Source organism: Ochotona princeps, chromosome 23 (genome assembly GCF_030435755.1).
Source record: "Ochotona princeps isolate mOchPri1 chromosome 23, mOchPri1.hap1, whole genome shotgun sequence".
NCBI lineage: Eukaryota > Metazoa > Chordata > Mammalia > Lagomorpha > Ochotonidae > Ochotona > Ochotona princeps.
The window spans coordinates 39,011,423-39,027,523 of NC_080854.1; the positions used below are offsets into that span (position 1 = coordinate 39,011,423).

The 16,101-nt window shown below is 54.3% G+C and overlaps 1 protein-coding gene across 1 annotated transcript; it reads right to left on the reverse strand.

Moving 5' to 3' along the window:
* Nucleotides 1-1,175: 1,175 nt before the first annotated feature.
* TRIP13 (thyroid hormone receptor interactor 13) lies at nt 1,176-16,096 on the reverse strand. Its single transcript, XM_004597901.2, has 13 exons — nt 15,695-16,096; nt 14,642-14,807; nt 13,977-14,106; nt 13,333-13,388; nt 12,748-12,838; nt 10,311-10,383; nt 8,135-8,198; nt 7,247-7,333; nt 6,712-6,818; nt 5,039-5,192; nt 3,903-4,015; nt 2,604-2,673; nt 1,176-1,901 (listed from the first exon to the last, which is right to left on the reverse strand). Exons 1-13 carry the CDS (start codon nt 15,784-15,786, stop codon nt 1,806-1,808), a joined length of 1,299 nt encoding a protein of 432 aa, XP_004597958.2. The 5' UTR covers nt 15,787-16,096; the 3' UTR covers nt 1,176-1,805.
* Nucleotides 16,097-16,101: the final 5 nt, after the last annotated feature.

Here is a 16,101-nt window from a genome sequence, read left to right on the forward strand (position 1 = left end):
GGATCCCATATGGGCACCGGTTCTAATCCCAGCAGCTCCACTTCCCATCCAGCTCCCTGCTTGTGGCCTGGGAAAGCAGTTGAGGACGGCCCAATGCTTTGGGACACTGCACCTGTGTGGGAGACCTGGAAGAGGTTCCTGGTTCCCGGCTTCGGATCGGTGCGCATCGGCCCGTTGCGGCTCACTTGGGGAGTGAATCATCGGACGGAAGATCTTCCTCTCTGTCTCTCCTCCTCTGTGTATATCTGGCTGTAATAAAATGAATAAATCTTAAAAAAAAAAAAAAAAAGAATATCCAGGCCCAAAATAATGACAGATTGCTTTTATAACCACTTTGCAATGGCCTTGCCAGATGTCAACAAGGTCCTGCTGGCTTTTTAAATGCGATGCTCCCCTTGGGAACAGGCATGTGGGGGAAGGGGCTACCCCCAGGGACAGGTGTGTGAGGTATGGGGCTGCTCCTGGGAACAGGCATGTGGGGGGTGCGGTTATTTGTGGGGAAGGATGAGGGGGATGGGGCTGCCCCTGGGGACAGGCATGTGGGGAATGAGGCTGCTGCATGTGGGGGACGGGGCTACTCCTGGGGACAGGTGTGTGAGGGATGGGGCTGCTCCTGGGGACAGGCATGTGGGGGCTGGAGTTACTTGTGGGGATAGGCATTTGGGGGATGGGGTTGCTCGTGGGGACAGGGATCCCCCTGAGGACAGGCATGTAGGGGACAGGTGTGTAGGGGATGGGGGACAGGTGTGTGAGGGATGGGGCTGCTCCTGGGGACAGGTATGTAGGGGACGGACTCCCACTAGGAACACGTGTATGATGGAAAATTCTTGACCAGCTCTGACCGGCAAGGAACTGGATCCCTGCCCTTTGGTGGACTCCCCACACAGGTCTCCAGGAAATCCAAGCCTGGCTGCATTGCTCATGAGAACAGCTGAGCCAGGAACAGATGGCCTAGTCGGGCACTTGACCCTCCCACCAAGGCCACCAGCCATGGCTGTGCTGTGCCCTGTGGAGCCGGCATAGCACAAGACAGATGTGAATCAAGTGACAGAAGGAAACTTCCAGCAAATACATTTGAAAGAGAAACTTAGAATCAAAATAAGTTCTAAAAACATTCTAATATTCAAGCAGTTCTACAAAAGCAGTAATACACTCTTTAAAAAGTGGACTTTGCATACAAAACATTAATATGAATTTATTTCAGCAAAAAACGGCAGTTTTGACACCCAAAACCAGAGCTGACATGCATGTCTTACTGTGCTAAGGTGGGGCCTGTCATGGAGCTGTGGAAACACCAGTGGCAAAAAGCTCTCCTGGCCCCAAGGATATAGCACACTCTGCATACACACCCACTTGTTGACTGTCCTGAGGCATGGCAACAGGGTGCCCAGGACATCTGCACACCAGCACAAAGCAGCTTTGGCTTCTGGTTTGACAAATATCTGATCTAAAAATGCCACAATTTCTCGTGGACTTTGGGCAGAATCATGCTTCTCTCTTGTCCATAATACCTGCATTAAGCTTCATTAACAAAAACCGATCTTGTTAGCTAGCATTCCGTTGCTTCTTTTCAGAGACAAGTGGAATCAGGATGAGCCCTGATGAGTGAAAGTGACGGGTTGGTGGTCTTGTGGTGTGTATCGTAAACACCACTGCCAGTCCAACCTCTACAGGGCAGGGCAGGTTCCGGAGGTGTGGGGGTGGGCAGTGGTGGCAGCAAGGCCATGACCCTGAAGGGACACTGGGCAGCAAAGCCATGTCTCTCCAAGCTGTTACTCCACTGAAGCTGCCAGTAGGATCCCAGGTTACATGTAGGCTGAAAGCTTCTTTCTCTCTTCAAATTGCTTGTCCACTGCTAGAGACAGGGCCTGCAGGAAGCCCTCGATGGTGACAGTGGGGGCCTGTAGAGCACATGCCATCACTAGGGGTGCCCGGCTCATGTCATGACTGTGTGGCAGTGGACAGCACCAGGAGGCCTCACGAGCCTGATGCAGCTCCACCCACACAGGCACAGATGAGTCCTGTGCTTCACAGAAGGCAAAACCACCACCCGAGGGATGGACTCTCTCAGCCCTGCAGTCAGAAGGTGACCAGTTGTCTGAGGATGGGTTTCCTGACCCCTGCTGAGAGGGAGCATGTGAGTGGGGAAAGATGTGCCGAGAACAGACTTGGACCTCTCAATCAGCCCAGCCGGTCTTCCCGATGACCCACCCCAGGCTCTGCATCCCCACAGCTTCCACTCAGTCCCAGCACCCACGTCACCAGCATTGTGCAGCACAGCCTATCACTGTGGGAACAAACTATGCAAGATGCATTTTGTCTCTTACAGACTCCCCCCCCCCCCCAGCTCCCGGGGACCATCAGGCAGGGTAAGGAGCAGGAGAGGGCCTGATTGCAGGTTGTGTTCTTGTAGCCATATCTGCTGAAGAGGCTGCAGGGAAGTCACAGTGGACACAGCCTGACTCTGCTATCCAACGACCCCGAGAGCCACATCCCCAGCAGGGCCCACGGCAACACACAGTGCCCAGACTCAATGCAAGGACAAGATCTGTGGCTTGGGGGTGAGGGTGGGAACCGCAAGCCAGCAGCTAGGCTGGACTCACCTGGATGTACAGCGCATGAGCCAGGAAGGGCAGTTTCCTCAGGACCCGGCCACTGAGGCCCTCGCTCTTTCTGGGTGAGACAGCCAGGGTGGGGGCATCAGCTTTAGAAACGCCCCTCAGCAGCCAGCCCCACCTGGCCCACAGCTTCTCCCTCTCTTGCAACGCCTGCTGTTTCCTCCTCTTTGTCCTCTGACCCCAGCACATCGCCTGGCCTCAGTGACTGTTTAGGATACCTACATGGGATGTGCTCGACCCCAGCACTGGCCCTGCGGGCATTTGGGGTGCGGTCAACAAGGAGATGGGAGTTGGATCACCCACTTCCAGAATTTTTTTTAAAAAGAGGAAAATGTACTTAATTCTTAGTATATGTGCTGCCGAAGCGAGCACAAAAATGTGCTTTAATTCTTTATGTCATCCCTTCCTTCAGAACACACACATTTCTGAACAGGTTCAGGGCTCTGCCCTCTGCTGCATTTGCCACATGTGATGAGCCCTCTGTCATGTGTGGTGAGGCCTGAACACATGTCCGGCAGTGTCCAGTTCCAGCTGAGCCACACGTGGTGAGCCCTATGCCACGTGTCCTGCGGTGCCTACCTCCAGCTGAGCCACACGTGGTGAGCCCTCTGCCACGTGCCCTGCGGTGCCCACCTCCAAATGAGCCACACATGGTGAGCCCTCTGCCATGTGCCCTGCGGTGCCCACCTCCAAATGAGCCACACATGGTGAGGCCTGAACACATGTCCTGCGGTGCCCACCTCCAGATGAGCCACACGTGGTGAGCCCTCTGCCACGTGCCCTGCGGTGCCCACCTCCAGCTGAGCCACACATGGTGAGCCCTCTGCCACGTGCCCTGCGGTGCCCACCTCCAAATGAGCCACACATGGTGAGGCCTGAACACATGTCCTGCGGTGCCCACCTCCAAATGAGCCACACATAGTGAGGCCTGAACACATGTCCTGCAGTGCCCACCTCCAGATGAGCCACACGTGGTGAGCCCTCTGCCACGTGCCCTGCGGTGCACACCTCCAGATGAGCCACACGTGGTGAGCCCTCTGCCACGTGCCCTGCGGTGCCCACCTCCAGGTGAGCTCTCTGCCAGTCTAACCCAACTTTTGTCATGGCTCTACCTTCCTTGAATGGCTAGGTTGCATCTCTTGCTCTCACAGAAGGCCCAGCATGCTTGTCACCTGTCCTGGGGGAGGCGTGTGCACTTGTGTGCTCACCTCTCTGCTGTATCCACAGCCCTGCCTGTCCTCAGTGAAGGACACCGCCTGCTCACAAAAACGAGGCTCTGGGTACCTTGAAATTTCACTCAGAAGGAGGCTGAGCTTGGACACGTTGTTTTCAATGAAGCCGATCATCTCCAGCTCTCGGAGGGTCAGGAGCTGCTGGCGTGGGTATATGATCTGACACTGGGGAAGACACAGGGTGGCAGTCACAATGGGTCAGGTGACAGAGCTCGTCAGCAAAAGGGACACACAGTACAGTCTGGGCATGGACCATCTCACACGCAGACACAAGGCAGGCCACATGCTCAGCTGCTCTCCACCACATGCTGGTATTCACACACGCCCTCCCAGCATGCGGTGCACACACACACCAGGCGGGCCACACACAGCCACCCTTGGATGGGTCAGCCCCGTGCTGACCCTTGGAGGGCCTCAGTGGAACCACAGACGCTGTGCCAGCATGATGACCCCGTGATCATGCCCTGTGGGATCAGGCAGAGCCATGGGGGGAACAAAGCCACCTTAGCAGCCACTGTGCTCACCATGGCACTGGAGGGCTTGGACACTGCCCAAGTCCCCGTGACACCAGGCTCAACACCTGTAGTGGCTGGTCTTCAGCAAGGAGTACATGCTGGGGCTGGTCAGACTGACCCACATAGCCCCGTGGGTCTTAGCTGCTTACAGTACCATGAACAGGAGTCGGGAATACCTTACCCAGCAGATGGCTCTGGACCGCGCTGGCCAGGGAGCTGTCACCTGCAGACAACAGTCTGAAGGTCGTGGCCATGACACTCAGCTAGAGGACAGGCCCATGAACTACAGCCTTCCATCAAGGACAGCCTGGGTGGGCTGGATCCCAGCTCGGAACCCTGAGACAGCAGTGGATATTTCCTGGGAGCCAGGTCTCCACTGCTTCCTCCCTCAGGAAATCTAGCCAAAGTGGACAGTCATTCCCAAAGCCCATGCTCAGTCAGGAATATGATCTCTCTGGCAGGCGAAATGTCCATGATCCACTCACCTCCCACATCTCGGGGTCTCTAGTAAGGACGCAAGAGCCAAGATAACAGGCCAGTGGGGTCAAGGTCAGCTTTCAGCTCAGCCTATACTTTTCAGTAAACTGGGCCAATGCCCAGACCATGACCCGATTCCAGGACCGGATGAGCTTGTTCTAACTTCCATGCCAAAGAGCCACAGTGACGAAGGTACCTTCATGAGCTCTTCCAAGCAGGAGAGGTAGATTTTAAAGATGGCAGCTGCCGAGGGGGGCCCGATGTACTGCTTGATGTCGGCCCTGTCCACGAAGGCCACATCGATCTTCTCAGTGACGTTGGAAGTGGTCAGGATCACCACGTTGGCGTGCCTGTGGGACCAGGAAGCCCCCATCGCCCAGTGCCTCCATGACGAGTGGGGTAGCAGGAGGCAGCCCATGTCACCAAGCCAGCCACCATGTCCTGACGTGGGCCTATAGGTGGTGGCCTCTGAATTCCCACTGACCCTCCTAATTCAACATGACTGGCCCAAGAAGGCTCTTCTCAGGCCTGGGCTGCTTTGCTGCTTTCTCAGAAGCGCTCCTGACCCCAGCTGGACTCAAGCCCTTCCTCTGTGACCCCAGCAGAGCCCTCTGATGAGAGGCAGAGAGGTGACTCTGCTCTTATTTGCTGTGTGCCTCTCTCTCCAGTGCCTGGTCTGTTCACTATGTCTGGACCCACGGAAGCAGTACAGAGTAGGAGCAGGGCTCTGGCTGGGTGCAGCAATGCCAGCTGGCAGGGCCTAGGTGGAGGGCACAGCTCTGCCAGCCGGGAGCTCCATGTAGGGTCAGCTGCCCCTAAACTCTGGCAAATGCCGGGAGCTCCTTTGTGGAACAGGGGTGAGCAACACATGTGGTGTTGGCAGGTGAGCCTGGGGCTTTTGGCAGGGGCAGCAGAGTTGGCAGTTCAGTGAGCTACAGGCTCTTAGTCCAGGAGAGGGTGGCAGGGGGAGGCAGGTCAGTGAGCTACAGGCTCTTAGCCCAGCACTGACACATGGGGAGGGAGAAAGGGTGGCAGAGGGTGGCAGAGCTGGGACCCACGACCCAGCGGCTGACTTTGTGAGTCACTCCATATGGTACAGACTGGACAGGTCAGTGGGGAAGGCAGGTCCTCCTGTGCCTGGACATGGGAGGCAGAAAAGGTGAGAGAGGCAGCTGCCCCTCCCTGCTCGTATCAGCCCACACCAGCCTCATGATGAGGAGGAAGTCAGTGTCCATCCTGTGACACAACAGCTGGTGGGTGGTGAGGCCATGGGAGGGGACAGGGAATCTGCAAAGGGGCTTCCAGCAAAGCGAGCAGCCCAGAAGTTGTCCTGTGTGCAGTCACAGGTGCATGTGCACGCCTGTGATGGGGACCCCCACAACCACAGCAAGCAGTGCCACAAGGAAGGGCACACAGAGAGACCAGGGGCAAGGTGGGGGACAGGGCTGGGGTGACATGTTATGGAAAGTTCCATACAGACCAACCTGAGTGCTCACGCAAAGCAGGGGTAGGGGAAGCGACAGCAGCCAGGAAGGAGGCTGGCACAGCGGGTAAAGTTGCTGTTTGTGGCCCTACTGTCCCACATGAGTGTTGGTTTGTGTCCTTGTTGCTCTATTTCCCATCCAACTCCCTACTTATGGCCTGAAAAAGCAGTGGAGGATGGCCCAGGTCCCTGGGCCTCTGCACCTACGTGGAAAACCTAGAAGTTCCTGGCTTCTGGCTTCAACTTGGCCATTTGGGAGTGAACCAGTAGCTGGAATATCTTTCTAACTCTTAAAGGGATGTGAGGTAAAACCCAGGCCTGTCCCCTTTCATGTCATTTAGAAGTTCTCTTTCACTCCCACATGAAGACCTGCACGTCAGCGTTACCTTTTAATCTGATCGATCTGGGTTAGGACGGCGTTGACCACGCGAATGGCATCTGAGGGCTCAGTACCTGCCCTGCAGGCATTGCGGGCAGCAGTAAGGCTCTCCACCTGCGGGACAGTCATGGCCAGGGAGGACAGCATCAGGCCCCATGGACAGTGAGTAAGCCCTCTGGGCAGTGAGTGGAGCTCCTGTGGGCAGTGAGTGACCCCCCCCATGGGTAGTGAGTGACACCACTGTGGGCACTGACACACTCATGGCCTGTGACCCCCACTGTGGGCAGTGGGTGACCCCCGCCCATGAGCAGTGAGTTACCCCCATCGTGGGCAGTGACTCTGCTGTGCGCAGTGACCCACCATGGGCAGTAACCCCTCCATGGGTAGTGAATCAAGACTGCAAACCTGTCACCCAGAGCTCAATGCCAAGAGACACTGGGGGAAACCAAATGGATGGGTCAGTGGGCACCAGGCATTCCCAGAGGGCATGAGGGGTTGTCTCTGCAGCACCACTAACAGGAGGTGGTTCAGCCAGCACCCACCTCATCAATCAGCACGAACACCAGAGCTTCTTTGTCATCAATCAAGTCCTGGATCTTCTGGAACATCCTTGTGACCAGTTTGCCACTCTGGAATGACCCATCAGCATAGGCTCACGATAAACACATGCGTCCCGAGTCCCCAAGCCCACCATCTGATGGGGACACCCCAGACCTGAGGAGGGGGTGGGTCAGCCCAGAGGCCAGTCCTAGGATTGGGCCAGTGCCTACCCTCCTCACATCCACCCTGGGCTGACCTCAACGACTAGCACAAGATGAGTCACAGTGCAAAATGGCAGCGTGCCATCCTCCCAGGACTCCTGTCCATACTCATCAATGGACTGATGGACACTCATGGTGTGAACTGGCCACGTGTCGTCCTCCCGGGGCTCCTGTCCACATGTGCTTGGGCACACTCACTAGTAGACTCACAGATGTCAGGTCCTGGGCACAGCCCTTTGGAGGCAAGGGGATTGTGATGAAACCCTGTCCCACGCCCTCAGTCTCCTTTTGAGCACAGTAGCGTGGATGTGTGGGGGCTAAGGGTTGCAGTGTCTTGGTCTGCCGAGGGTGAGGGATAGGACCAAGGGAGGCTGCACTCAGGCCCAGCCAGCAGTCCCTCGGTAACTCACAGGTAGCTCCATCTTCCTCTCCTGCAGCTTCTGGGAAGCGTCTGCCCGCCTGACACACGTATTTGTCCATCTGACACACATCTGACATGCATGTCTATCCACCTGACATGCATGTTTGTCTGTCTTACATGCATGTTTGTCTGTCTTATATGCACCGGCATCTATTTGTCTGACACATATCACATTTTCTGTCTGACAATCATGTTTTCAACTACATAGCTGGCAATTGAGATGATCAGAATTAACATTTAATACTTACTTCAGAAAACCACTTGGAAAAGAGGCTGTGGCTGTTTATTTCAATTAACTGACCATACCGGTACCTAGAAAATAAAACAAGCCAAATTACTTCACAACCATTGTTGTGCATCCCAAGAGGTAGCCCCTGAGCTGCTCGAACACAGCACTGCTTGACCGCCAGAACACTGCACTGCTTGACCGCCAGAACACTGAAGATCACCCAGCAGGCTGACGACTGCTCAGTACACTGGCCAACACCCAGCACACTGGTAACACAATACACTAACCATTGCCCAGCATGCTGACCACCACACAGCACGCTGACCACCACTCAGCATGCTGACTACCACACTGAACACTGCCCAGCATAATGACCACAATGCAGCACACTGGTACCACAGCACACTGACCACAATGTAGCATGCTAACCACCACACAGCACACTGACAACTGCCCAGTACACTGATGACCACGCAATACACCAACAATTGCCCAGCAAACTGACCATTGCCCAGCACAGATAATCACCGCCCAGCATGCTGGTACCATAGTCACTGATGGCCAAGGAACCTCACACACTAGCTCTATAATGGTGAAAACCTAACAGGACACAATAAATTAATAGGCCCAGATCATAGCAGACTAAGTTCTTTCATAATCGTACTTGAATTAAAGAGTAAAAACCTCCATTTTAACCTGCTTTTATTTTCTATTTCCACGTTCACCAATCATTACAGGACTAACACAGCAAGCAAAACAAAATGCAGGAATGGACGAGCCCCTGAAACACACATGTGTGGCCCAGAGCCCTGAGCCTGGGACGCTCAGGACTTGGCATATGGCTTTGGTCCAGCACAGGCAGTGGGTTGCTCACTTCAGACCAAAGTCAAACAGCAATGAGGCACTAGCAGGGAGACTCCAAGTCAGCCAGAGGGCTTCCTACACACCCAGACACCCCATGTACAAAGGAGACGGAGACTGCCTGCCAAACCACTGAGCCAGGGCAAGGGCAGGAAGACAACCTGAACAACAAGGGTTGATAGTCAAGGTGGTGCCCTAACAGGAAGAATTGGTTCCTGTAATAGAAACAATTCTCTCTCTCAAAAGGCCATTTCTCCCATTACAGGTTTAGGAATTGCCTTTGGACATCTTTAAAGCAAATTCGTTTTGTCAAGACAAGGGCTAACTGAAGGACTGGAAACCAGCAGTGCCCTGTGTAAAACCAGATAGAGTCCAAGGAAGGACAGGGACACAGAGCTACTGGAACGGCATATATCAGACTGGCTTTCTACATCCAACAGGGAAATAGCCCTTGGTGAGCTAGTGGACAGCTTGGTGGACGGGGACCACGAGTTGTAGAAGTGAGGGGAGGCATGCAGCCCTGGGGTGGCTGGAGATGCTGGAGCAGTCTGAGAGGGGCAGAACACACAGAGCCCATGTTGGCGACTGCATTAGGAGTGGGCACCCGGGAAGAGCTCAGCTGCAGGCTCATGGCCGAGGGCACCCAGACACTTTGCTAACAAAGAAAACAAACCTCGAGAAGGCCCAACACATGGCAGGACTGAAGCACAAGCAGAACCAACTGTCTAAGGCAGGTAAGAAAGTTCAAACTACAAGGCTCTATGAGGGCAGATACCAGGGCCCGGCAGCCCACCAGACTCAGAAAGCCAACAAGGCAGCCGGTTGACGGGAATGGCAGAGTAGCTGCTCCCGAGGCACCCAGGGAAGGACCACGCACCAGCAGCCTTGAGACCTCCTGGGGCAGAACTCAGCAAAGATGCTGCAGATAATAACCCTGCTCAGGGAGGGACACAGTGACCTGGCCGTGGAGTCTGTCCAACCTGGAGACAGATGCTCTGGGAAGAGGAAGAGGAAGGAGATGAGTCACAGGGACAACGACCAACAACATTCCAAACGTGATGCAAACTAAACCCCAGGAAACAGACGACCCTGGGACAGACCTCACTGGCCCAGAGCCAGCAGGGAAGCTGGGCATCTTCTCAAGTACACACAGACCATCCCCTGGGCCAGGCTACATGGAGCGAGAAGATGAGTCCCAAAGCAGCTTAGGACAACACTGCGTGCCGAGCCACAGGCTGACCTAGATGTATGGGAGCCTTTTATCCACAGGAGATGGTTTTAAGTGGCTTTCTGCACTACAAGTCCCATCCCTGCAGGAGCACATGGCAAGTCACCTGCTTGACAGTCGAATGGTCAATTTCTGGGCTAAGGCTTTGCACAGGGAGGTTTTTCCAGTTCCTGGAGGGCCTGCAATGAGACGCAGCGAACGTTTCCAAGTCATCACGGTGGCAATTTCCTAACGTTTGCATTATCTGCCAAATATAAATGAGAGCCTGCTAATCCACAGTCTGTTGGCAGCTGGAACCGTCAGGGACATATGTCAGGTCCTCTCCTCCTCCAGCAACTCTGGGCTCCACTTGGCTTGCTTCTGGTCTTGGCCCTGGCACAGCACAGCTGCCCCCAGCCCTGCTCAATGCTCACTGATGACTCAGGAGAGTTCCTCCTGGACTTGTCCCTGTCCCATGTCCTGCAGAAGGGCAATGCCCATAGAACTGAGGTGACCAAGGGAGAGTGAATGCCATTTAGCAGAAAACAGAAGACAGGTTCAACTCTGATTTTCTGCAGTTATTTCCATTAGTTGAAGAAGGAAAATGTAACCGATTCTAAATACAAAGTTGTTATTTTAAAAATTCATGTGAGAGGTCTGAGCTGTGGCATAGCAGGTCAAGCTGCTACCTACACTGCTGGCATCCCATCTGGGAAGTGGTTCATGTCCCAGCTGCTTCACTTTTGATCCAGTCCCTCCTACTGGCCTCAGACAGGCAGAGGTGGCGGCCCAAATGTCCATGTGCCTGCCATCCACATGGGAGACCTACACAAAGCTCCTGGCTCCTGGCTTTACCCTTACCCAGTCCCAGCCATTGCAGCCACTTAGGGAGTGAGCCAGTAGATGGAAAATCTCCCTCTTTCAAAATAAATATTAAAATAAAAAAATTAATGATTTATTTTTATTGCAAAGTCACATATACAGAGAGGAGGAGAGACAGAGAGGAAGATCTTCCGTCTGATGATTCACTCCCCAAGTGACTGCAACGGCCGGTGCTGCACTGATCCGAAGCCAGGAGCCAGGAGCTCTTACAGGTCTCCCACGCGCCTGCAGGGTCCCAAGGCTTTGAGCCTTCCTCGACTGCTTCCCCAGGCAACAAGCAGGGAGCTGGATGGGAAGTGGGGCTGCTGGGATTAGAACCAGCATCCATATGGGATCCTGGTGCATGCAAAGCGAGGACTTTAGCCGCTAGGCCACTGCGCCAGGCTAAAAATAAAAAAACTTTAAAAGCTGATACATGCAAACAAATATTCAATTTAAAAAAATTATATATGAGGCAGAGACAGACAGAGCGGCATGAGGCCTCCACCGCTGGTTTACTTCCTAAACGCCTGCAACAGTCAAGGGTAGTCAGGTTGCAGCCAAGATCTCAGAACTCACGTGCAGATTTCCTGTTGGGCAGCAGAGTCAGGTATCCAAGCTGTCCTCTACTGTCTCCCAGGGTGCCCAACAGCAGGAAGCTAGAGCTAGGATCTCAACCAAAGTTCTCCAATAGAGGTAAGTACCCAAACTGCTGGGCCCAATGTCCACCCCACAGTCACACGTCTTGTTAATTAAAACAGCTGCTGGACCTGGCACGATGGCTCAGTGATTAAAGCCTCACTCTGCAATTGTTGGGATCCCATATGGGCACCAGTTCGTGTCCTGGCTGCTCCACTTCTGGCTCCTGGCTTTGGATCAGCTTGGCTCTGGCTACTGCGGCCACTTGGGGAGTGGATGGAAGATCTTCCTCTCCTTTTCTCTGTAAATCTGATCTGCCTTTCCAATTAAAAAAAACTTAAACAAACAAACAAACAAACAAAAATCCCTGCTGATCCATACTCGTCCTGCTAATAGGGGATATCTGCTATTTAAGCTTTTCTCTTTGAGAGCTGCCTGTTTCTTTTTTGAAAGGTAGAGTGATGCACATGGAGAGACAGAGCTCCATCTTGCACTTCCCCATTCACTGCAGCCAAGAAATCTATCTGGGTCACTCACATGGGAGGCAAGAACACAGCAACTTGGACGACCACTGCAGCCTCCCAGGCATGGCAGCCGGAAGCCGAATGGAAAGCCAAGTAAGTGGGACTTGCAGCAGGTGTGCTGACATGGGATCTGTGAGCCCAGTCAGCAGCCTGACTCCCTGTCGCTCAAACTCTTCAGTGGCACAGAAGCAGATTGCTCCGAGCTGCCAACCTCGGGGGGCTCCCCACTTCCTCGTGAGCTTCCCACATAGTGACAGGGAGAAAAGCTCACCGGCATTTTATTTTGAGACGACCAGATAGAACTTTTTCTAAAATGTGGATTTTGCAATTTACCACTCAGAAGGTGAAGTGCTGAGGATATTACAGAGAAGTATCAGACAAATGAGGAAAAGCATTTGGAAAAGTTGGATAATGTAGAGGGTTACAACCACCGTTAGCGGCCAAGGAAGCCCACAGGCACACTCCGGTGTCGCAGGCTGGACGGGTCTCCCAGACGGGCAGCCCTGCAGAAGCCCCAACTCAGAGCACTGCCGGCATTACCATGCAGCAGTACCACCCGGTTCCAGGAGATCAGGTTGCTGTCCACATTCTTGTCTGAGAAGAGTAAGGTTGTCGTCACATAATCCAGGAGCTGACAGAAGGAAAGCAGGTGCAGGTCAGTGCAGCAGCTGGGGCCCCTCAGGGAGAGGGCGCAGACACCACACCTACACAGACCCCACTGCTGAGGCACCTTGGAAGGACAGGGCCATCTGGGCCAGGACTACTTCAAATATAAGAGAACAAAACCATCACTTCCATTCAAACACCCACGCTCAATGGGACCACGAGGGAACAGGGATGCTCTCTTCTAAGTGGGAGCACTTGGGGCAGGCTTGTGACCTCGTCTCGGACAATAGCAAGGGTTCCGTGTCCAGCATCACACCCCCCCGGTGTGAAGGCAGAAGGCCCGCTGACCCCTCCTGACCCCACCCACTTCGCTCCTTCTGCCACTGTGAACCGTGAGAGTCTTCACGATGCTCTCCGGGAGCTCTATGAGAGCAGGTCTACTCTAGGCCATCCCACAGGACACACGTCCAGGATTCCCACACTCCGTGGGTCACGCATCTGGGGAAAAGCAGAACTCACATGTGATTTGACCTCCACATCATAGACCAGGCTGTCCCAGAGCCCATGGAATTCAGCTGTGAGAGAAACAGACTGAACTTGAGGAAAGCGGCTGTGACCATGCCCTGGCTCTTCCCTGAGCTGCTTGCCCACACTGCTTGTGATGGGCTGAGAAATTCATTACAAGGAAAAGCACACTGCCCCCTTCTTCAGATATTAGCTCTTCTCAAAATCTAGGGGATAAAACACGTGTGGTAATATCTGACTTCTGGCCAATGATAATGAAATAAAGAAGATTGCTTCTACACCTTGCCATCAAGCACAGAGTCCTCAGGAGCCACGCTGAGGGCCAGCAGATGGACTCTGTCAGCCTATCCATGTCTAGCTCCTGGGACATGAGGTCTTATCAACCTCCAGCCTCCACCTGTTGGAACACTGGCAGAGCCCTTGGGGTGGCATCAAGAGAAGGGGTGCAACTGGGCACAGATATTTTGACAGTGTCTGCCAGCAACCTTCTGTAAGGAACAATGCCATCCTACACAGGAAATTCCTATGTTCCACTTCTCCATACACCTTTCCCTTCAGGAAAAATCAAACACCTTCTAGAACCCTAGAGACTATATGGGATCAGTGGCCTGATATGGCAATCCTCTGGCACCCCATACCTGCAGGCAGAACCCAGTGGTTTGCTGCGATGATATTTTCTGTCTCTTCTTCTAAATTTTCACTGCTGGGGCCATCCTCATTTAGCTGGAAGATGTGGAGTGCAACAGTACACACACTCAAATCAATGGGCTGTAGAGAAGAGGAGAAACCAGACAAGCTTGTGTACGCTGAAGCATACTGTTTATTCCAGATTGAAGGGGATTCCATGGAATGTCAACATGTGTTCCCAGCTCAGACCAGGCTATTACTTTCTTCCCATGTCAGCCCCACCACAGGGGAGCAGCTGACCTGGCCCTTGGCCCTCTTCCTACAGCTTGGAGACATCTTCTCATTAGCCTTTTAGTGGCTGCGTCACAAGCACTTAAGCAATATCTGATGGGTGCCAAGTTGTCAGCTAGTGCTGGCAGTACCTAACAAGCCTCTGTTCACACACAGCAACAGTACTGCAGGATCATCTGCTAGGACAAACTTGACAGCTCCAGCTACAGCCCGAGAGACCACTACCACCTGTCAGGAGGGCCCAATGCCTTGCGCTGAGCCATCCCCCACCGCAGGACGCAGATGCCCACCCCAGTCTGTCCTGCATCAGAAGGGAGCGGTGATCCAGGATGATGCTGAATTCAGCTAAGGGCACCTATTCCCAAAGGCTGAGTTACTGGGTTACCTGGGAGTCTTTGCCCTTCAAGTCAGTGTCAACAATAGCCACAGATTGTATGTTTCTGCTCAGAAAGGGATCATCGAACTCAGTCCACTTGTAATCACCAAACACAATATTATGTCTGTTGAGTAACTTTCTGACACCCAGCTTTACGTCTTCTTTCTTTGCCGTACTAGGAAAACACACAAACATATGTCAACATTTACACTGAAAAATAAGATTTTTTAAGTTAAATGTTTTCCAAACTTGAGGACACACCAAAGAAAGTGCTGCAGTCAAGAGGGCCAGCTGGGGAGCCACGTGCAGCCACCTCGGCTGTGGCCTTGGGAAGCTGCTCCATCACCCCAAGGCCTCCTATCCAGTGGGGTCACTATGAAGGGGAGGCAAGGTGTTCAAGGTGTTTAGTGCAATACCTAGCCAGTAGCAAACACTCTGCAAGCACAGTAAGGGAGGTCGACAAGGGTCTGCTCCTGTGCGCCTAACACAGAGCTTGACATTCAGGGTGTCATCACCTTCCTGACTGTGTCTGACATGACAACTCCATGCAGTTCCAACAGACTGAGCCACCACAGCCATCCCTCCGGGGACCCTCTGGGGCTCTACACAGTGCAGTGGTGTGGTGCAACTGTGAGCAGCTGCCAGACCCTGCACACACAACTGCACGCAGAAACCAATTGTCCATGTGGTCTGGCCGCTTGTCCCTCTGTAAATGCTCTGAGAAGGCCTGCCTGATCTGCTGGGCACCTCTGCCTTGTCACTGCCCAGCCCCATCTCACAGACTGGGAGCAGGCTGCTGACTTTAAAAGGTGAAGTCCCTACGGATCAGCAACCAAAGCAGCCTCACATTGGGCCAATTCTGGGCTTTCCTGCACTCGATGTGCCTCCAGTCATGGCAGACGGAGGGACTCCCAGCGAGGGCCAAATTGGGGGTCCACTTGGATCAGGTGGGTCCAGGAACCTCAGAGGTCACCTGGGGTGGGGGTCAGTCCCTTAGGGGTCACCTGGGGTGGGGGCCGGGTCCTCCCACAGGGTAAGGCCTGCTTTGGCCGGACATCTCACCTGCCGCCACGCTGGAGCACCTCCACATGAACCGTGGGCACTTCCGCCACGCAGGGCAATGCCTGCTTCAGGTCGCCCACGGCCTCATCCATGGTGTGGCGGAGCAGAGGGTACCTGGCCGGTAGCTCCCCGCCGGAAGCAGACAGGACGCGGCCCAGAGCACAGGGTACAAGGCTGGGGGCAGTGGGGACCCCGCCGGGAAGAGAGGATACGTCTGCGGGAGCAGCGGGGACCCCTCCGGGAGAGGTAGGAACCCCTCCGGGAGCAGTGCTGACCCCGCCGTCTCCACTGCCGCCTCGAACCGTGACCCCACCCGCACTTCGAATCTGCCGCGCGCGTAGCACCTCCCCCTGACCCGGAAGCGCTCGGTGCCCGCGGCGGGCCGGCGGCAGGGTGGGACGGGGCGG